Below are 24071 nucleotides of genomic sequence, written 5' to 3'. Positions count from 1 at the left end.
CCATGTGCAAAACTCAGATCAAGGAGTGGCATGACCACTTCAAACATTGCTGCACTTCAGTGAAGAGCAAAGTACACTCAGGCAGACAATTCACAAACCAAAACAAGGAGCCAATTGAGAAGGTTCGGCAAACAGTCATGGGAGACTGTCATGCAACAATCAAGGAACTTAATCATGAAGTGGGAATAAACACAGTATCACTGCATTCCATTTTAATGTGGGGGACTGTTGACAAAATTCCTCCCCAGGCTGATGGTGGAGCAGCAGAAGCAACTCCATATGGAAATTATTCAAGACATTCTGAACCATGCAAACCATGCCCTAGACTTCATGAAGATCATCCTCACTGGTGATGTGACATGGGTTTATGGTCTCTGCTCAATGCATTTGGTCAACTTGCATGAAAACAAAAATCTGATGTGTGTGTACTATACGTCTGTACTCTAAGTGTAACAGCTGGAAACTGATGTGACCTACAGGTGCAAAAATTTCATGCATGTGCAGGAAGGGTGGCGCCACCTCTCACCCAAAGGAATTTGCTCACACAGTAAAAATTTTGGTGGGGAAAAATAAAGTTGGATATTTTTTAAACACATTTTGTGCGTGTGTGTGCACGAGTGAATATGTACGTACGTATGTATGTATAAACAATTTCACAAAAATTCAGCACTTTCTGACAGTATCACTCCTGTTAATAGTTAATAGTGCTGAGCAACATTGAAGTTTCTTAAGAACATTCCAGTTCTTTTAACCCACACTGTAGAACTCTTGTGCCTCCCCTCCTATTATGCACACCAATCCAGATGTAACTATAACCACTCCAACCATATAGTTAGCTAGTTTGTTTTACTTCTAGGTGAGAATTTACTCTTTGCTTTCAGTTTTAGTTTTTCTTTCACATACCTCGGCTATGATGAAACTCCTCTGCTTTCCTCTCCAATAAAAAAAAAAAAAATCTACCCTCTTTCTAAGTCCAATGGTAGCAAAGTAGGTAGGGCATAATGGCTTTGGCTACATATCGTGATATCCCATCTCTATTAGAAGCAATGTACATTGCCATTCACATGATTTCCAAAATCACTGCTGTATATTTTAAGGCCATTCATATACAATACTGCAATGCCCTCCCAAGGCAACATCACTTCAACACTCAAAACATTTTTATTTTCTCTTTTTTTGTCTCTCTCTCTCTCTCTCTTGATGCAAGTACAGCACTATGGTTGGTTAAGAAATTTACTTCCCAACCACATGCTTTCAGATTCAGTCCAATTACCATGGCCCCAGACCAACCAAAGCATTGTGAGTGGATTTGGTAGGTAAAAATAAAGAAACCCATCATGTGTAAATGTGAGTCTTTTATCTTGACATGGTTTTTTTCAATTGCATGGACTAAAAAATTGGGGGGTGGGGGGAATAAACTACCTGCATCAACTTGCTATAAAAGCAGGTAGTAATTTTACCTTGTCCTTATTCTTTGTGCAAGTTTTAAAGAGTGCCATTTCATTTTAACAGTTATTTTTCAAAACATTAATGGAAGTGACAAAGGAGCATATTTGGCATATTTTGTTTTATGTGTTCAATAAAGGCAACAATGCAACAGAAAGTGTGAGGAATATTAATGCAGTATATGGGGATCGGACAATAAGCATAAGCTAGTGGCAACGATGGTTCCAGAAATTCCAAGCCGGAAACTACAGCCTAGAAGACGAGCCTCATCCTAGAAGATCTGTAGAGCTCGACAAGGGTGTCTTGCAAACTCTGGTAGAACAAAATCTCATCATAACTGCAGAGAAGCTTGGATTTGGTCATTCAACCATTCATTGACACCTGCACTAGAAGAAAAACGACCATCTTTGGTTTAAAGACAAAAGATGTTCTTCCATCAGGATAATGCTCAGCCACATACAACGAGGATGACATTCCAAAGGCTGGAGCAGTCTGAATGGGAAACAATGCCCCACCCACCATATTTGCTGGACATTGCCCCATCTGATTATCATTTATTCAACAGTCTCCAAAATCATTTGGACAGAAAAAATATGAATTCTGTAGATGTGGCTCATACAGTATTGGGGGAGTATTTTTCGTCATGGACAAGTGAATTTTGGAACAGGAGTCTTGCAAATCTATCATATAGATGGAAGAGCATTGTTGAAAATGCAGGAGAGTATATTTTAGCTTAAAAAAGAAATTTGTTGATCTTAATATTGAAAAATAAAAGTATAAAAAACTGCATTATTTATGGGATGACCCAATACTATATCACAAGGCCTCTAGAGATCTTTGATGCTTAGCACCTTTGTTTCATTATTAAATAGCATGCTTGCATGTCAAATAACATTCTTATTACACACTAGCAGTGTCGCCCGGCGTTGCTCAGGTTTGTAAGGGAAATAACTACAAAGCATTTTTAGAGAGTTATAGCCAAAATATAGCAAAAAAAATGCATTAAAAATGGGGAAAAAATGATGGTAAATTTTTTTTTTAATCGTTGACTCATCGTAGACATTTTTAGAGAGTTACTTCCCTTATATAATAGCAAAAAAAATGCATTAAAATGGAAAAAAATGATGGTAAATTATTTTTAAAATCGTAGACTCATTGTAGACGCGCGCTAATACCCAGAAGGGCTCGATATGAATCACGACTATAAGATACCTGCTTTTGGTTAAACTGCACCGCAAAATGTGGGAGTAGTTAGGAATCTAAATCGTAGGAGACAGACACACAACTTGACTTTTATATATAAAGATTTGCTCTACAGAAATAACAATACCATGAATCTTCCTCCAACTCTTTCTTACTCCAATACAAATTCATTTTTAAATAACACTCACTGTTTAATAAATGCACAAGTTACAATTCAAAAAAAGAAAGAAAATTTTTTTAAATCAGTATCAATATGAAAAACTTAAAGTAAATACTGACTTGGCACCCATCTGCCATCAGAATGTTGTAAACTATCAGATATATCTGAAAAGAAAAAGAAATACAAATATTAATTTACAAAACATCAGAGAAAATGTATTTACATCTCTTAAATATAGAACTGTAAAATGTATTTAATACAATTAATTGTTAATTATAGAAATTCTTCAGTTTGTTTCAAAATAAAAAAAAAAAAAGTCAGCACTAGTTAAGAAGTGAAAATAGAACTGGAGGGTTTGGTCATCTTTCGCCTTTCACACACACACATAAGTATACTAGCAGAGTTACCTGGCATTACCTGAGTGCCTGATATGTGCAAAGCACATTTTGCATTGTTAAAGTTAAATGATTAAGTCCATGAATATTTTTTAAAATGCAAGAATAAGCTATTCAATGGTTAAAAATTTAAAAATTTCTTTTCCTTTTTTATTTTTTATTTTTTCTCTGATTAAAGAAAAAAATATTTTTATATTTATTTCAACATAATCATAATCTATACCTTTGAAAATTCATGCATTTCTAAAAACAAACCATTAAAAATGTTATTTAGAAAGTTAAGGGGAGGCACAAGGTCAGTAAGAGTGGGTGGCCAGACAGACAGACAAATACAGAGAGAGAGGGGGGGGGAGAGACAGATGAAGTATTTAGAGTTAATTTCTAAAAGAAAAAATTACTTTTGTTATATTTTGGAATAGGGTTGTTTTTTCTTTGCTTTTTTCATTTTTTTGCCAAATAAGCACAGACACTATACTCATCCTTCACTTTAGCTTTATCATTCTTCTTATTTTAGTGTCCTTGGACCAAGACTTCCTGAGAAGGTACATCAAGTGAAGTAAAACTGTGGCCATCTATGCATACAGACATCTCACTGTCATTTGAGAAGTTCTTGTCTTGCAGGTTTACAAGTGCCACATGAAAAGCATCCACGTTTGTGTCACATAAAAAGCACCCATGCTGGTGCTGCATAAAAAGCATTCATGTCAGTATCACATAAAGAAAAACACCCATGCCAGTGTCATGTGGAAAGCACCTATGTACATATGTCTCTTTGTGTATAAAGTTGCAGGCATAGCTATAGTTAAGAAGTTTTCTTCCCCACCCACATGGTTTCAGGTTCAGTTCCACTGCATGCAGCTTGGGCGAGTGTCTTCTACTATAGCCCTTGGCTGACCAAGGCCTTGTGATTTAGTATTTGGAAGATAGAAACTGAATGAAGCCCATTATGTGTGTAAGGGTCCACCAAGGATCAGTCCTCAGCCCCTGTTATTCATCATAGTCCTCCAGGCAATATCAAAGGAATTCAAGACAGGATGCCCAAGGAGCTCCTCTATGCTGATGACCTTGCTCTAATAGCTGAGTCACTACCAGATCTAGAGAAGTTCCAGGTGTGGAATCAAGGTCTAGCTAGAATCAAAGGGCTCTAGAGTCAATCTACCAAAAAGCAAAGTCTTAGTAAGTAGGAAGACAGACAAATCACAAATCCCTTCAGGTAGATGGTCCTGCTCAATCCATAGAAAAGGCGTAAGTAGAAACTCCCATAAGATGTACCCATGTAAGCTATGGACACATAAGAGGCGCGGCAATGTCAAAGGAAGGTTAACTGGGAAGATAGTTTTTGTGTATGACAAATGCACAGGAATAATAAACACTGAAAATGTGCACAAAACAGCTTCCATCACATGCCAGAGGGAAAAACTAGTAGTTGATAGCTTTCATTATCTAGGTGACCAAGTCAGTGGCATGGGTGGATGCTCTGAGAGCGTAGCTGCTAGAATAAGAATAGCCTGGGCAAAGTTCAGTGAGTTCCTACCTCTGCTGTTAACAAAGGGCCTCTCTCTCAGAGTGAGAGGTAGATTGTATGACACATGAGTGTGAAAAGCCATGCTACATGGCAGTGAAACATGGGCTGTGACTGTTGAGGACATGCACAGACTTGAAAGAAATGTAGTATGCTCCACTGGATGTGTAATGTCAGTGTACATACACAACAGTGTAAGCACCCTGAGAGAAACTGGATATAAGAAGCATCAGATATGGTATGCAAGAGAGACGACTGCATTGGTATGGTCATGTGTTACGAATGGATGAGGACAGCTGTGTGAAGAAGTGTCACACCCTAACAGTGGAGGGAAGCTGTGGAAGATATAGACCCAAAAAGACCTGGGATGAGGTGGTGAAGCACAACCTTCAAACGTTGGGCCTCTCAGAGGCAATGACAAACGACTGAAACCTTTGGGGATATGATGTGCTTGAGAAGACCCAGCAAGCCAAGTGAGATCATAGCTGTGGCTTATGCCAATGTTGCATAACCAGCCCATTTAAGAGCACCCTTCAATCATCGGGCAATATGCTGTACTTGAGCAGACCTGTTGAGTCAAGTGAAATTGTTGTCAATACCAGTACCAGCTGACTCGCACCCATGCCAGTGACACGTAAAAAGCACCATTTGAGCATGGTCAATGCCAGTGCCACCGGACTGGCTCCTGAACTGGTGGCACATAATAAGCACCATTCGAACATGGTTGATGCCAGTGCTGCCAGACTGGCCCCCATGCCAGTAGTACGTAAGAAGCACCCACTACACTCTTGGAGTGGTTGGCATTAGGAAGAGCATCGAGCTGTAGAAACCTTGCCAGATCAGACTGGAGCCTGATGCTGCCAGTCCTCAATCAAACTGTCCAACCCATACCAGCATGGAAAGCAGACTTTAAATAATGATGATGATATATCTATATGTCATGTCATCCCATAAGTTCTGTCCAATTTTACCTTTTTTAAAACTGAATGAAATTTAATAGTATTTTAGAATGTCTAATGGAATTAAAAACTATTTTTATGCCTTTGTGTACATTTAAACTAATTGAATATTATTTTACAGAATAATAGAATTAAAATTTCTTTAATTAAAACCCTTTCTAATATGGAAGTATCCAAAGAGTACTTGAGGCACATAATGCTTAAGAGTACAAAAAAGGAAACTCTGCAGCCGAAGTGACTCAAAACAAACTCAGTTTATGGGAAAGAATGCTTGAATGAAAGAACTTGCAGAAGATGGTTTTCAAAATTCGGAAGTGGAGATTTCAGCCTTGAAGATGAAGATCAAACAGGATGTCCAGTTGAGTTTGATGATAAACTCCTTGAGGCATTACTTGGAGAAAATTCCTGCATTATCAGTTGAAGAATTGGCAATAAACTTAGTTCATCATCATCTTCAACAACTTGGAAAGGTTCCTAAACTTGGAAAATGGGTGTCTCATGCATTGTCCAAAAGCAACCGCAAATCCCGAGTTGACATCTGCTCTTCTCTCCATTCTCACGAACTCATTTCACCCATTTTGAATAGACTTGTGACTGGTGACGAGAAATGGATCTTCTATCGAAATGTTAAATGTCATAAACAGTGGCTTGTTAAAAGGGAAAAAGCTCAACCACAACCGAGAAGGGAACTTCATGGAAAAAAGGTTCTTCTCTCTATCTGGTGGGATTGCAAAGGAGTAATTCACTTTGAATTGTCACCACCTAATGCAACAATTAATGCTCAAGTCTACTGTCAGCAATTAGAGCGTTTGAACCAAGCTTTGAAGAAAAAAGACTCACTTTAGTGAATCGAAAAGGAGCAATGTTTTATTAGGACAATGCGTGAACCCACACTGCAAAGATCACATCACAGAAGATTGAAGAGCTTGGTTGGGAAAAAATTCCTTATCCACCTTTTTCTCCCGACCTTGCTCCTTCAGACTACCATTTGTTTCATAATAGAATCATTTGGGGGACATAACTTTCGCAAGCCAGGAGGAGGTTGAAACTGACATTTCAGAGTTCTTCGCTTTGAAACCGAAAGAGTTTTACATTGATGGGATTAAAAAGCTTGTAAACAGATGGAAGGAAGTCATAGATAATCAGGGAAAGTACATTGATGATTAAATTTCAATTAAATATAACATTTGATCACTTGTTTTCTTTATTTAAAATTTGGACAGAACTTATGGGATGACCTGATATATTTATAAGAGAGAGATTCTGTCCATTTGCGTGTGATTGTCCCATAAAGTGCAAGTAAATGGTTCAAGGGAGGCAACACTAATTGTGCACAAACCTATGTGTTGAGGCAAATATTCTCACTGGTTGTGGTAAACGTGACACCGTCTTCGTTCCTCACATACCAGTTATACCATCTAGTCCCATTCAAATTTAAGCCCTTACAGTTTCTTTTGCCATGAGCATTAATAAAAGTCAGAACCAAACACTAAAAGTTGCTGGAATGCAACTGGAAGAACAAATAGAAGTTCATATATGAAATCCATCTTTTTTCTACTTCAATTATGACATGTTTTACTCTTATCTAATACACACATACAGGACGAGTAAACCTAAATCTGACTGACAGAACACAGCATTTGTAATTTCATTGGACTGTTACTTACTGTTGCCTTACCTACCATTCCTGTAATAAATCATTGGAATTTCAGCATTAACACTTACAGGACATAGCATTTGTAATTTCCTTTCACTATTACTTACTGATATTCCTAATCAAAAAAATGTCTCCTAAAAAAAAGATCATCAAAATGCAAACACCAAACAAATGCACAACATGCAATGCTTTTTCTATATGTACAGTGATGCCCCACTTGACTGGCAACCTTTTCAGCATCATTGCAGTCAACTGGATTCCGTAAAGCTATTCTTCTACATGATATACCTATTTTTCTAGCTTCTCGGCCCGAAAAACAGTAAAGGTAATTACCTAATCAATGACTGCTAGTACATATATATATATATATATATATCGACGAACGGGAACGTGAAACTCAGAGTAACAGGTTTTGTTGAACTTCTGCTGCTGCTTTGAAATAAAGCATATTACTCTACCCCTGGTATTTAGTACTCTTTTTCCACCTTGTTTCACATTTATGTGTTTACTCCGGTATATATATATATATATATATATATATATATTATATTAAATTAGAGACAAAACCACTATTATGCAAATCAATTTAATATAATATAATTATAATTAAATCTAATTTAATATAATATAATATTTTACTATAAAATTGGATTCAATCCTAAATCTGATTTTTCCCTGTAAGTTTGGATTTATTCCCTAATATTTATTATATATATATATATATATATATATATAGTGTAATAAATAAAATATATGCATACATACAAACATATATGTACATACCGACATCTACATGCATATATAAATATATATACGTACAGGACATCTACATGTATATATACATGCATATATAAATATATATACGTACAGGACATCACAGGAAGACGAAAAAATCAACAGAACGAAAACGGAAAAGACATTTTGTTACAACATATATATATATATATATATATATATATATATATATATACACACACACACATATATTGGTATAATCACATACTCATTTACTGTTACACTCACAGTTGTTTGTCTATACTAACATGGATAGGATGGCCATTACAAATTCATATTGAAAACTGGAAACCAGGTTTAAATGATACGCTGTGGTGCACACTGTATATATCTTCACATACACATATATACACTGCTCTAGTTAGACAAATTAACATAATTTTGGGCTAGCTGTCTGATAAATTAACAATAGTGTACTGTCACTGACAGTGTTGCCTCTATGGTTAAGAGGCTAGATTTTTAAATGGTCATGCCTAACTAGTTGTAACGTGGTATTTTAGAACAGCACAATTTATAGCTGTAAATAGTAGTGGTACTGTAAGAATAAACCAAGTAGTTTTATTATCTTGCAGTACTGAGAATCGACTATAGTACACACTAATATTTGTTAATATTTGATGAGCTAGTAAAGAAGTCTTGGTAGAAATAGAAGCCAAATCTTCCTCCAAATTACATCCTACCATCTAAAAATGGAAGGACACATTGTAGATCTGAAAAAAAATGACAGAATGTATGTTCACATCTGAAACCTCTTTCATCATAGCTCTGCCAAGCTGGGGTTAAGCAACAACAACTGATATGCAAACATATTTCATCAACACATATATGAAAGATAAAGTCAATCCATACACAACCGAAATATCATAGATCAACTACTCTCAAATGAAGTTTTGCTACTACTGCTTTATAAAGAGAAGATACAGCTTGCCCTAATCAAACTGAGTCGATGTCACCAAGCAGGAGGTGTAGGTAAAAAGGCTAGTGGGTAAAGAAAAGATATCTTCCATGTCCAGAGCTAATATTAATTTCACACACTAGAAATCTTTCTCAGAAAGTAGTGTAGCCCACTGCATCAACACTAGTGCATATTTGATATTTATTTTACAGATACCAGAGGAATGAAAAACAAAATCTGATTGCTGTGAGATCTTAAAACAAAGACTGACAAGATTAAATAAATACTCTAAAGCATTACTATTGCCAATTGCTGTTTTCTGCCACCCTGTCACTAAACTTAGCAATAAAAAATTCTTACATTAGTAGACAAGATATATTCCATTGAACTGAAACCCTAGGCGCAGGAGTGGCTGTGTGGTAAGTAGCTTGTTTATCAGCCACATGGTCCCGGGTTCAGTCCCACTGCGTGGCACCTTGGGCAAGTGTCTTCTACTATAGCCTCGGGCCGACCAAAGCCTTGTGAGTGGATTTGGTAGACGGAAACTGAAAGAAGCCCGTCGTATCATCATCATCATCATCATCATCGTTTAACGTCCGCTTTCCATGCTAGCATGGGTTGGACGGTTCAACTGGGGTCTGGGAAGCCCGAAGGCTGCACCAGGCCAGTCAGATGTGGCAGTGTTTCTACAGCTGGATGCCCTTCCTAACGCCAACCACTCCGAGAGTGTAGTGGGTGATTTTATGTGCCACCGACACAGGTGCCAGACGAGGCTGGCAGACGGCCACGCTCGGATGGTGTTTTTTATGTGCCACCGACACAGGTGCCAGACGAGGCTGGCAGACGGCCACGCTCGGATGGTGTTTTTTATGTGCCACCGACACAGGTGCCAGACGAGGCTGGCAGACGGCCACGCTCGGATGGTGTTTTTTTTTATGTGCCACCGACACAGGTGCCAGACGAGGCTGGCAGACGGCCACGCTCGGATGGTGTTTTTTATGTGCCACCGACACAGGTGCCAGACGAGGCTGGCAGACGGCCACGCTCGGATGGTGTTTTCTTATGTGTCACCGACACAGGTGCTAGACGAGGCTGGCGGACGGCCACGCTCGGATGGTGTTTGTTACGTGCCCTCAGCACGGAGGCCAGTCATTGCGGTACTGGCTACGGTCACGTTCGGATGGTTTTCTTATGTGCCACCGGCACTGGTACCACAAGGATACAAATTCCATTGATGTTCATCTATTTTGATTTGGTTCGATTTGATTTGATACGATTCGATTCGATTCTCACTTGCCTCAACAGGTCTTCACAAGTGTCACAAGAAGGAAGGTATGCACAGGTGGACTGACTACGTCCCAGGTAGGGGCATGGATTATGGCTTCACTAGTCTTGCCGGGTCTTCTCACGCACAGCATACTTCCATAGGTCTCGGTCTCTAGTCATTTCCATGGTGAGACCTAACGTCCGAAGGTCGTGCTTCACCACCTCGTCCCAGGTTTTCCTGGGTCTACCTCTTCCACGGGTTCCCTCAACTGCTAGGGATTGGCACTTTCTCACACACCTCTCTTCATCCATTCTCGCCACATGACCATACCAGCGCAATCGTCTCTCTTGCACACAACAACTGATGCTTCTTAGGTACAACATTTCTCTCAAGGTACTAACGCTCTGTCGAGTAAGTACACTGACATTACACATCCATCGGAGCATACTGGCTTCGTTCCTCACGAGCTTACGCATGTCCTCAGCAGTCACGGCCCATGTTTCACTGCCATGTAGCATAGCTGTTCGTACACATGCATCATACAGTCTGCCTTTTACTCTGAGCGAGAGGCCTTTAGTCACCAGCAGAGGTAAGAGCTCCCTAAACTTTGCCCAGGCTATTCTTATTCTAGCAGTTACACTTTCAGCGCACCCACCCCCACTACTGACTTGGTCACCTAGATAGCGGAAACTATCAACTACTTCTAGTTTTTCCCCCCGGAAAGTGACAGAAGTTGTTTTCTGCAGATTTTCGGAGGTCAGTGCTCCAGAGCACCTGCCACATACAAAAACTATCTTCCCAGTTAGCCTACCTTTGACATTGCTGCACCTCTTATGTGTCCATAGCTTACACTGGGTACATCTTATAGAGTTTCTACCTACACCTTTTCTACAGATCGAACAGGGCCATCTTCCTGATGATATTTGTGGGTTTTCTACCTTTCTACTTATTAGTACTTTGGTTTTAGCTAGGTTGACTCTAAGGCCCCTCGATTCTAAACCCTCCTTCCACACCTGGAACTTCTCCTCCAGTTCTGATAGTGACTCAGCGATTAGAGCGAGGTCGTCAGCATAGAGGAGCTCCCAGGGGCAACCGGTCTTGAATTCCTCCGTTATTGCCTGGAGGACTATGATAAATAGGAGGGGGCTGAGTACTGAACCCTGGTGGACCCCAACCTCTACTTTGAATTCTTCTGTGTACATGTTGCCAACTCTAACCTTACTTACGGCATCTCTGTACATGGCTTGCACAGCCCTCACCAGCCATTCATCTATCCCTAGTTTCCTCATTGACCACCAGATGAGGGATCGGGGGACCCTATCAAAGGCTTTCTCCATGTCAACAAAAGCCAGGTACAGGGGCTTATCCTTGGCTAGGTATTTCTCCTGCAGCTGCCTTACCAGGAATATAGCATCAGTGGTGCTTTTCCCTGGGACAAACCCAAACTGCATCTCATCTAAACTAACTCTCTCTCTAATTAGTTGGGCTAAGACCCTCTCCGTAACCTTCATTACCTGATCCAACAGCTTGATACCTCTGTAATTATTTGTATCCAGGGCATCACCTTTACCTTTGTAGCAGTTGACTAGTATGCTGCTACACCAGTCATTGGGTATGACTCCTTCGTGTATCACCTGGTTGACTATACGGGTGACTAGGTTATAGCCGACACTGCCAGATATTTTGAGCATCTCTGCAGTAATTCCTGATGGGCCTGGGGCTTTCCCTGTCTTCATGCTCCTAACTGCCTTAGCTACTACGGAACTATCAACTCGGATAGCTGGTCCCTCTGTTGGGTCAACATTTGGCAGACTCTCTTTATCCCATTCATTTTCTTTATTCAGCAAACTTTCATAGTGGCATCTCCAAACCTCTCTCTTTGCATCCTCATTTAGCGCAAGTGAACCATCATCCATGCGAACACACTTCTCTCCTACCACATCACGATTCTCTCTCACACACTGTCTTGCAACACGAAATACCTCAAGTCTTTCATCCTCACGGCTCAGAACATTGGCAAATTTTTTCTTATCCGCTTCCCCTCTGGCTATATAAACCTGTCTCCTAGCTTCCCTTTTGGCTGTCTGATACAATTCCCTGCTACCACCGTTCTTCCAGTCCTTCCAAGCCTGTCTCTTTTGTCTAATAGCCCCGTCAACCACCGTGTTCCACCACCATGTTACTCTGGGTCGAGATGGTACTTTGCTCCATCCACAGATCTGGTCAGTGGCTGTCAGCAGATTGTCCCGTAGGAATCTCCAGTTGTCTTCCACATTAAGTGAAGCTATATCCCCTTCTATTTCGTCAGAGGCTTCGAGTAGTATGTCTCTAAATCTCTGTGCATTTGCAGGATCTTTAAGCTTCCAGACCCTTCTCCTCCAAGCTGGTCTTCTTCTGGGCGACCATTTAGCTCTGATCCTGAAGTCGCTAACTACTAATCTATGTTGGGGAGTACATTCTTCGCCTGGGAAGGTTTTGGCATTTATAATCAGCCCTCTTTCCCTTTTTCTGGCAAGGATGTAGTCAATCTGGCTGGTGTGTCTGCCAGAACGGTAGGTGACTAGGTGAGAGGTGGGTTTCCTGAAGTGGGTATTGCAGACCATAAGGTCATTTGCATCGCAGAACTCCAGCAGCCTGGTTCCCTCCTCATTTCGAGAGCCAAAACCGTGGCCTCCATGGATGCCATGGAAGCCCCTGACATGTCGTCCAACATGTCCATTGAAATCACCTGCCACGAAGAGAAGGTCACTGTCATTTGTCAATGAGGTAGTCCGCAATAGGGTGTCATAGAATGGTCTTTTTGTCCTTCCGGTAGCCCTGGTTGAGGGGCATATGCCGAGATGATGGTAGTTGTCCTATGGTGAAGAACTAATCTAATTTTAATTACTCTGTCACTTATTCTGACTACCTCGATTACCTTACCTATCCATTTCTCCGCGAGAAGTATACCCACGCCCCCGACACCGTCAATGTTCCCTGCCCAGAAAATCTTGTACCTGTGTTCCTTGCCCGTGAGGAGCCTAGCAGAACCTCCTCTCCACCTTACTTCCTGGATACAGCATACATCCACACGTCTCCGTTCAAGCAGCTCTACAATCTCTCCAGACCTACCTTCAATGTGCCAACGTTGAGCGTGCCAACTCTGAGGGTTTGGGAGGTGTGGGCATCAGAGACCCTGGGACGAGGGACAGCAGTGTCATGTACCTGAAAAGAAAGCTTGCATTTGGCAGATTTCATATGGAAACTCTAGACTACAACCTGCATACTTTTCACAATTTTTGCGCTATATGTTCAGATAAACCCTACATAGGTGCTAGTGGGGGAGGGGGTAGTTTCCGGTATTAGGGTAGAAACTTCCGGTATTGGTGGTGGGGGTGGGAGGGCGGGCGACAAAATCGAAGCAACTAGTTTGAATACTATATTTGAGGGGGAAAAATGTATATATATTATATATATATATATATATGCGTGTGTGTGTTTGTGTGTCTGTGTTTGTCCCCCTAGCATTGCTTGACAACCGATGCTGGTGTGTTTATGTCTCCGTAACTTAGCGGTTCGGCAAAAGAGACCGATAGAATAAGTACTGGGCTTACAAGAGAATAAGTCCCGGGGTCGAGTTGCTCGATTAAAGGCAGTGCTCCAGCATGGCCGCAGTCAGATGACTGAAACAAGTAAAAGAGTAAAAGAGTCCCTTTACTACTATATGACTGGTGCTCATTTTACTGATAATCCTGGAGTGATGAAAATCAAAGTCTACGCATGTAGAATTTTAATTTAATCATATAAAGCACACAACTAAATAAGTCATTCAGTTCAGTACTCAAATCATTTCAGCCAATTATGATGACACACTTAGAAAATACTGCAACAAAAGCAATTAGCTATCTTTGAGAGACTGTTTTTGGATACTGGTAAATGTAACAAAGATTGAGAGAGAGAGAGAGAAAATAGGTGGGGGAGGGTAAAATACTTACCATGGTTCCAATAGTGGTAAGCGAGTATTCTTTCTGTAAAAGAAAGAAAAATTGTAAAAATTTACTGTTAGTGGATAAATGTGTGTGAGGTGGGTAAAAAAATAATTTAATTCATATATAAAAAGTAAAAACCTTTATCTAAGAAAGATGTCATTCCAGTCCTATAAATATTCCCTCAAGAAAGATAATAGCAATGAAGTATTCCAGTGGCGGTGGTGGGTATAGATAATAATCTAAGGAAGATGATGACAACAGTGGCAACGAGAATGATAAGAGTGAAATCCTTTATCTGAATCAGTATAAATATAATAATCTTATAGAGCACCAATATCAGCACTCACTCTCACACACACACACACACACACACACACACACACACACACACACACACGCACACACATGCACACACACGCGCACACACACACACGCGCGCACGCACACACACGCGCACGCACACACACGCACACACACGCACGCACACACACGCACACGCACACACACACACACACACACACACACACACAGTCATCAAACTTAAATATGCAAAAAAATATTCAGAAAGCTAAGTAGATCCATCACATTTACAGATTTAGGGTTTCAAACGACAGAGCGCTCTGGCTCCTTAGAATGGCAGAGGTATAGGGAAAGCATTTGTATCGTTAATGTTCTCAATATAAGTTACTGCAAGGTCGGCATGGAGGGAAGGTATCACAATCAATGGTTTTAAGTAAAAGTTATAGGAGAGCTAAATGATCAGCAAGTTTAACCCTTTAGTGTTCACATTATTCTGCCAAAATTAATCCTTTTTTATCCACATTGCCTTAACTAATCAGGCATTATCTTGGAGCCAAAAGATTTTCATGAGGTAGCTGTTAATTTTTAAAACGATATTGTAGGGCTGGTGTGAGAGACCAGATCTGGCCAGTTTGAACATAAAACAGGTAGAATACTTTTGGACGGATATGGCCGGTTTAAACGCTAAAGGAGCAGAGACTATTTTAGTCGCAGTGGTGATGGCACGATGAACCAGTGATTGCTGTACTTGTGCTTAAGCCCAGGTTAACCCTGATTAAGATGATCTATGATCAAAAACATTCCAACCAAAGCAGTGAACTACACCGTCTACTGTGTTCCTTCCTTAGGAAAGTAGAAAATAATTTTGGGGAGATTTGGCTGCACTTTTTGATAAGACAAACGACTACACAGAGAACCCCTTGGTGGCTCAGAGGCAAGTGGAGAGATATTTTGTGCACGACTACCATAATTAAACATATATTTCTTTACTACCCACAAGGGGCTAAACACAGAGGGGACAAACAAGGACAGACAAAGGGATTAAGTCGATTACATCGACCTCAGTGCATAACTGGTACTTAATTTATCGACCCCGAAAGGATGAAAGGCAAAGTTGACCTCGGCGGAATTTGAACTCGGAACGTAACGACAGACGAAATATGGCTACGCATTTCGCCCGGCGTGCTAACGTTTCTGCCAGCTCACCATAATTATACATAACCTCACAACCATCCAATATGTGTACTCCTAAAATTATGCTCACCTTCATTTGCAGAATTGATTGTTGGAGTGCCCATTTTCTCAGAAAGAAACATGTTTACATTTATTATCATTGAGTTACTAAGCAAAACAGGTATGTATTTGTTATTGTTTTTTGTTTTTCATTTCAAATCTTTGCCTTTTTTTAATGGTATACTTGGATACTATGGAAACAAACCGTATCACTATTCAACCAGTCATATACTGGGATGAGTAGATTGTATAGGAAATAAAAAATGCCAAGAAACAATAGGTATATATTCACACAAGTGCATAGCAACACTATATCTTTCTTTCAGTTAATAGCACAAAATACTTTCAAATACTGAACATATATGGGAGATAGATACAATCTTACACACACACACACACACACAGGTGTATATCAAAGCAATGTCTTTCAGATACTGGTGATGACAGTATGAAAATACATTCAAATATTAGCCATCTATGTAAACAATTATTTTATTTTATTTACAAATGCAAACTTTATGATTACTTTTGAGCTTAATATTTCTTCTGATTAAGTACTAGAAAAGAGAAGATATGCATTGCATTTGAACCCTATTTTCATGTTTCTTTTATGCATTCTTTTAAATGTACACCTACATAACAGTTATTCCATCCTATGACAATAAGCAATACTGTTGGTATATGTTTACTTGTAGCAGTGAGCAGCTCAAGATGATAAAAGAATTTCTATTAGTTGACAGTCAATAACTTCCACTTTCACTATCTTCATATTAAAGCAGAAGAAAAAATAAAATGTTTTACTCTAAGAAGTTTAATTAAAGTTTAATGAAAGCTTGAGGGGAATCAACAAACTTACTGTACAAGTGAATTCATGACCCAGTCTTCAGTAAAGTTACAACTGTCCCTAACGCCGTGGTTTTCAACCAGGGTTCCGCCAGTACAGTCCAGGGGTTCCGCAAGAAGTTACAAAACTGCTAAAATCGGCAGTAATTTTTAATTCTCCTGTGCAGATATGTGTGCAAAAGACAAATTATTGCACAGGGGTTCCTTGAGCCAGTGGAATGTTTCCTCGGGGTTCTGCTCCAGCAAAAAGTTTGAAAAGCACTGCCCTAACGTATGCCTACCACATTGGTTAGAAAGATGCAAGGGATGTTCTAAAGAAACCAAATGTTTTATTTGAGTGCAAACTCTACTAGTGGCTTTCAAGAACCAGGCAGAGTCACATTATGCCTAGCTAATAATAAAATAGAATTTCATTGGAGGTTTCATAGTTTTATTACTGTAGAGAAGGGGACCAATAGTTTTACACTAAATGATTAGTATCAGTGGGAATAGTTCATTTGGTAGTTCCACTTCAAGCATTAGAAGTTATTGTTTTAAGGTTATAAATATATGGACAGGGAAGCAATTCTAGAAATGATGTGGATTAGTTTGGTTGAAGTTAGGGTAATACAGAATTGTATCAACTATCATCAACTAAGTGAAGGATGCAGTATTGGAGTGGTTATCAGAAATTGTCAGTACTGGTGATGGTGAAAAGTATAGTGAATATGGGTATGAAGTCTTGAATAAAGGAGATCAGTGGAGTTTTCTGAAAAGAGGGAGAGGTAAGTTCCTACTGACAGACATCTTAAATTTTTCTGTTCATGGAGAATATGCAGACTCAACAGGAAAGTATTCTGGTTGCATATGGTTGTTGGTGTTTAATCTAAAATCAGCTCTAAATCAACAGCTTCATATACTCAAAGTAGCCATAACCACACTTTTTTCCCAGGCAGTGCATTTGGGATTACATTATTCAATTTATCCTTCTTAATTAAACTTATTTTTAGTTAGTAGGGTCTGATTTAAGGGAGATTTCACAGATATGTTTAGCAGTTTAAAGGCGGTGCTCCAGCATGGCCGCAGTCAAATGACTGAAACAAGTAAAAGAGTAAAAGAGAGTTCAAGAAATCACACAAAGGTTCCTTTTATTGGTTCATAAAACAATGAAGCTGAATTCTGTATGTAATACAGAACTAAACAGATCAATTTACTTCTCGTGTGTCATTTATACCCTTGGGAAAGAAAAACTTTAACATTGCACAACTTCATTAATTCCCTTGTGATTAAAGAAATCAGTGTGTCATATTTTACACAATTCACATGAGGAAATATTTAAAGCAACATTAACAACAATAATTAAGGATATTTTAATTTTTCCTTTTGAATAATACAAACAACGAAACTGATTTAATGGCTTCTGAACAATGCTTTTGGGAAAGAAAGGGGAAAGTCTTTCATTATTGTAGTCATCTATTTTTCATGCTTGTATGAGTGAGACAAAAATAACTTCCCACAAAATTTTTGAATGACTTTCCTACTGATGATCACTCAACCTTGACAGAGAAATGGTGACTTTGATCAGTCAAGCAAACTCAAAGAAGGATGTTGTTTCTTGCTCGAGGATATAAAAGTAGTGTCCATAACAAGGTTTCAACACACAACTATGTGGTTAGATATCCAGCAAGTTAACATACAACCACTGTGTAAAAAGGTGTTAACCTATTAACCAAAAAGACTATCTGTATTTACTGTATTTACCAGCGCATTGGATGCACCCTCTCACATAAGATACACCCCTAGTTTACAAGGATATTTTGTGGAAAAAAACAATTTTAGTAGGTTTCATCATACATTTATTGAAAGATATTTTAAAGTGGTTTTGTAGGGAAAATTGTATGAAATACAATATTGTGACAGTATACTGGAATAAAGTATAAAATCATATGTAGCTTTACTCTCACCTTTAAAGGAAACATCATCATCATCATTTAATGTCCGCTTTCCATGCTAGCATGGGTTGGACGATTTAACTGAGGTCTGGCAAACCAGATGGCTGCACCAGGCTCCAATCTGATCTGGCAGAGTTTCTACAGCTTGATGCCCTTCCTAACGCCAACCACTCCGAGAGTGTAGTGGGTGCTTTTACGTGCCACTGGCACGAGGGCCAGTCTGGCGGTACTGGCAACAGCCATGCTCAAACAATGCTTTTTATGTGCCACCTGCACAGGAGTCAGTCCAGCGATACTGGCAACAACCTCGCTCAAATGTTTTGTTCACGTGCCAGTAAGGCAACGCAGGTAACGATCACGCTCAAATGTGCTTTTTACGTGCCACCAGCACAGAAGCCAGACAGCTACTCTGGCAGTGATCCCGCTCAAACGAAACTGTTAGCGCTCCACTGGCACGGGTGCCAATCATCGAATTTGGTTCAATTTCGATTTCACTTGCCCCAACAGGTCTTCACAAGCAGAGTTTAGTGTCCAATGAAGGACAAGCCTTCTAATATCTTGCTCCCTCTCTCTCCTATTCCCCTCCAAGGTCACCTGAGCAGATGTACACACCTTAAGCTACTGAGTACTCACTACACTTACACTCTGATTTCGCCCCCTCTCAACTACCAAATTCTGGCCTTTCTGTTGTCATTACTCTCTATTGTATTCCATTCCTTGGTCTACATGTCACAGGTTACTGAATACTATAATGTTGGTAGTGCAAGAAAATGTACTCAATATACTTTGTAGAATGGTTGATGATAGAAAAGTCACTTAGCTGAAGAAACCATGCTAAACGATAAGTACTGCTTTTAGAAGCAGTAGCTCTCAGTAAGAAATGACTTCGACTCTGACATCCCATCTAACCCATACCAGTATAGAAAGCAGATGATAATGTATGCAGAGTATTTACCCCAGTCACAAAACCTTATCCACCAAGTCACTTTCTGAATAGCAAATCTTGTAAAGTGGTCAGACAATAAGCTCCCACCACAAGGCATAAGAAAACTAACCATCAGCTTTAGTGTGTTGCTTTCTAGGTTTGTACCTTAACAAACGAAATAAATCTTTTCCACAAGAAATATAAATCAGTTTAAAAGGATACAAATCAGTAGAATAAACAATGTGCTCTTTTTTAACAATCTTATCAGTCTATCAAAAACATTTATCATAATATTATGCACCATCACTTAAAACTATCTTCCATAAAATACATAATCTCACGATATTGAGTCAGATGTAATACTGAAACCTATTTTCAAAAATAGACATCCCTCAAATAAAATTTAAAACAAAATACTTACAGAAGAAACTTTCAGCTAAATCGTATCATCAAACATGCAGAATTATGCCATTGCAGAAAACTAAAGAGGCAAATGGTCCATAAAATATTGGCTTCAAATTTTGGCACAAGGCCAGCAATTTGAGGAGAGGGATGGTAAGTCGATTACACTGACCCCAGTGCACAATTGATGCTTGTTTTGTTGAATCTGGAAGGATGAAAGGCCAAGTCAACCTTGGTGCAATTTGAACTCACTATGTAAAGACATGAAGTGCTGCTAAGCATTTTGCCTGACATGCTAACAATTCTGCCAGCTCACCACTTAAACATCTCATAAAATATTAAAAACACAAACATGCCATTAAATGTGAAAAATGTTTAAAATCTCTTCACCCTATAAGTATTTAAATCAGCAAATGCTAAGTATGTCAGTACCAAATGTTGCCAGGTTCTTTGGTAGAAGGAAACACCCAAATCCAAATCACCCATCACATTTTCCCAGTTTCATCATTCCAATATTTTTTACAAAAATACCAACATACATCCATATCAACATGTTCAGTGCAATAGACTTATCACTTAGTACTACATCTATATGTGATTATTTAAAGACAGCTAGGCTTGAAAACCTTTGAGGCAAGCTGTAACTCACTCGAATGACTACTGAAGGAGGGAATGGGGATAAAATGACCTGAAGAAACTCTAAGGTGTAATGGAAGAAAGCTTTGGAGAGACTTCACACATTATTACCAGGAATGACACCTAAGTGAATACAAAAGGAATATTTGATGATTACTGATGTTAATCTTATTTGAAAAGCCCAGAATATAGAAATCTGACCTCAACACTTCTTCAGCCACAACCACCTTCACACTGACAGTAAAGAACACTTGCTTTTCAAATAACTCATTTTCAAATACATCATACACCTATGGCAGTACAGTAGTCATTTCTCTTGCATACATAAGTTGATAGCAATTTAATGTTCAGTCACTCTTCAATGTACATTGCCTTTTTGTGCAGGTTAATACTGAACTTATTTCCAACATCATTTTTCAACTCATTTCTTTCTAACATTCATAAAACTTTCACCTTTGATACTCACAATCATGGTACATCCGGCACATGCTTCATTGGCTTACTTTTTGCATAGAGAAATCCCAGTTGCTAAGAGGTACCAGTTCCTTGGACTTCTTCCACTCATAAATTACTCAAGCAACAATGAAACTATAGCTACTTCCTACTCTAATAATAAATACCCATCTATCTATAAAAAAAAGTCATGAAGAATAGAGCAATTTTACCAGAACAACTGAAGGGTGTGAACAGTGTAATTTCAGGAAGAGTTGACTGCTATTTCTAGCAGGTTTGAGTAACTGTATAAAGGCTCCCTTGGTTGACTTAAACATGAGTTATGATACAGTCTATTTTCTAGTTAACTCCCAACAATCCAACAGGTTAGGAGACTTTCATATACAAGACAAAAAAAAAGACAATTGATAGTAATATAGATATATTGATTATTATAATGTGAAAAGGAAGAAAGTAGTGTGAAGTACAAGACAAAACTGCAGGAAATACTTGATATCTTTGGTAGACTGCAAACAAAAAATTGATAGAAACTAGACAGGTTCCTCGCAATAACTCCAAGCTGATGCAATTTGTAAAATAAAGATTATGAGAAACAAATGAAAAAGTAGATAAACATTATTTATCATGAATATTGCTTTTGGCAACAAGCTATATGTGTGTGTGTGTGTGTGTGTGTGTATATATACACACTTTTTTTTTTTTTAAAGAATATCATGAACAAAGTTTTAACAGTACTGTATTATAGATATATACATAAACCAGTGTATGCATGCATCATAAAATTAGAAAATATTCAGAAAGAGCTGATAAAGTTTGGTTATTTTAATGAAGATAAGTTTTGGTAAAAGAAGTCTGAAATTCTTCTATTACATCACGTGAGTGAAATCCATTGACAGCTCTACTGAAAAGAGATTCTCAGAGGATATCAAACTGCATCCAGATAAATTGATATTCCAAAAGGCTGAATCATCCACAATCATCCTCTCTTCTCTTCCTCACTTTTTTACTTGAACTTCATCTTTCAAACCTATTCCAAACTCCTGTGATTTGCTTAAGTAAAGGGTTTGTTCTGTCAGGAAGATTTTTTTTAATTGCCAACAATGAAAACAAAACTTTCATTCTAGATGACAAAAAACAAGAAGTTATATAAAACCTTTACTTGGCTGAGAGAGTTGACTGCCTATCATTAGCAAGGCACGTAAAAATGCACCATCCGATTGTGGCCGTTGCCAGCCTCGTCTGGCCCTCATGCTGGTAGCACATAAAAGCACCATCCAATCATAGCCGTTTGCCAGCTCCATCTGGCACCTGTGCAGGTGGCACGTAAAAAGCACCCACTACACTCACGGAGTGGTTGGCGTTAGGAAGGGCATCCAGCCGTAGAAACACTGCCAGATCAGACTGGGCCTGGCGCAGCCTTCTGGCTTCCCAGACCCCAGTTGAACCGTCCAACCCATGCTAGCATGGAAAATGGACGTTAAACGATGATGATCATGATGATCTTAAAAATGGCACAAAGTAGAAGAAAACTTCTTATAATCACAACACTTAAACCACAATTAAAGGAAGGTCTGAAAGAGTATTAACATATTACTAGGAATGTGCATGTGCAAATTTGAAAACCTTGTCTATAAGCTAATGTATGTACATTCACTTCCCTTCCCTCCCCACCGGTTCTGTTTCTAGAAATTCCCAAGTAGTACACTCAACTCATGGAAGGAATGGTAGTGTCATATGTCAGATCTATTTCTTCTCTATCCATTATCCTGACTATCTCACTTTCTAAGGTTTAAACAAAACATTTTGCATAAACCTTCCCCACTAAAACAATACCTCTCTATAATCTTGCCACTACACTTTTTCTATAAATATTCTAGCTGAACACCAATAGCAACGAGAGCTTTTGAAATTTCCCACTTCACTTTTGACTTAAAAATTAAATTTTAAAAAGTGGGGTGGAAATTATTGCCATCTCCACTTAAGCAATGAAATATGACAATTTAATACATGTTTCAAGTTAAAAGTAGGCAATCAGAGTGTTAAGAGCTGATGGGACTTAAGTTTCCAGTACAATACAACTCATTGTCCAGTGTCAAATATAGTACAAAATTTATGATTTTCCTCTGCTCAGAGATGGAATTTCGTGCAGATCTGATAAGCGGTCAAATCTCTGAAGTAACTATAAGAACAGTGCCTGTTCTTAAAAAACATTTTACTTAGAACAGAGTTAACATGTGATAATGCTTCTTCTGACTGACATCCACATCATGTGAGACCATTAACTGGTCAGTCTGAGTCATGAAACCACATAAATTCTATAAGCTATGTGAAACCTAACACTTTAATACTTTTCAAAGTCACGTTGCCATTATTATGTACAATCTAATCCACTTGATCCATTTCTTCAACAGTTTCGTGCACTCTTTCTTGTTTTGTTTTTCCTTCATTCTGCTAAGCAAAGTAAGCTGGAAATAAATAGATCCTAATATATTTTTAAAACTAACACTTTGTAGTAAATCACCACCTGAAGAGATTCAATGACTGAAACATTTTTTACAGTGTATAAGTAACTTTGTCGCTTGCTTAGAACCAGAGACTGAGATGTGGTCACTGAAGAACCAATTACAGAGATCATGTGAACCAGATTTCATTGCCACAATTGGAAAATTCTTTTGAATATAGTCTGGGTCAAATGACAAAGATGCACAAACATGAGTGCACACACATATCCACATATATACATACACACAAGTGCATGTACACACTCACTCACACACACATATATGAGAACATCTATGCACATATACACATACTGCACATCTGGCTTTTTATGTGTCTCCACAGCTTGCCTATTTATGAGGATCAGCTGAAAAGTTCATAAGTTAACCAAGACACTCTCATCAAATGTGACCAAATGAGGTTTATTTTCAACAAAGTCTCCGTTGCAGTCCACATACTTCTTACATTGGTGTTGCAGTGTTTGGACCCCATTGGTGAAGAAGCTTTCAACTTGTTGGTCAAAAAAGTCAACAGCAGATATGACATCATCATCACTGCAATACTGGTTCCCAGCAAGTATTT

At 38.8% G+C, this 24071-nt stretch overlaps 1 protein-coding gene across 2 annotated transcripts in view; it reads right to left on the bottom strand.

Moving 5' to 3' along the window:
- Positions 1-24071, bottom strand: part of LOC115214904 (receptor-type tyrosine-protein phosphatase T) — a 186700-nt gene that overhangs the window by 99618 nt on the left and 63011 nt on the right. For both annotated transcript variants that reach the window (XM_029783961.2, XM_029783962.2), the window contains exons 2-3: positions 14274-14306; positions 2929-2973 (exon numbers count right to left, since the gene is read on the bottom strand). In XM_029783961.2, coding sequence (XP_029639821.1) covers positions 2929-2973; positions 14274-14306 — 78 coding nt within the window. The remainder of the gene's footprint in view (positions 1-2928; positions 2974-14273; positions 14307-24071) is intronic.

The sequence above is a fragment of the Octopus sinensis genome, linkage group LG8 (genome assembly GCF_006345805.1).
Source record: "Octopus sinensis linkage group LG8, ASM634580v1, whole genome shotgun sequence".
NCBI lineage: Eukaryota > Metazoa > Mollusca > Cephalopoda > Octopoda > Octopodidae > Octopus > Octopus sinensis.
Note: the sequence above shows the minus strand (reverse complement) of the source record. Positions and strands in the feature narration are given on the sequence as shown.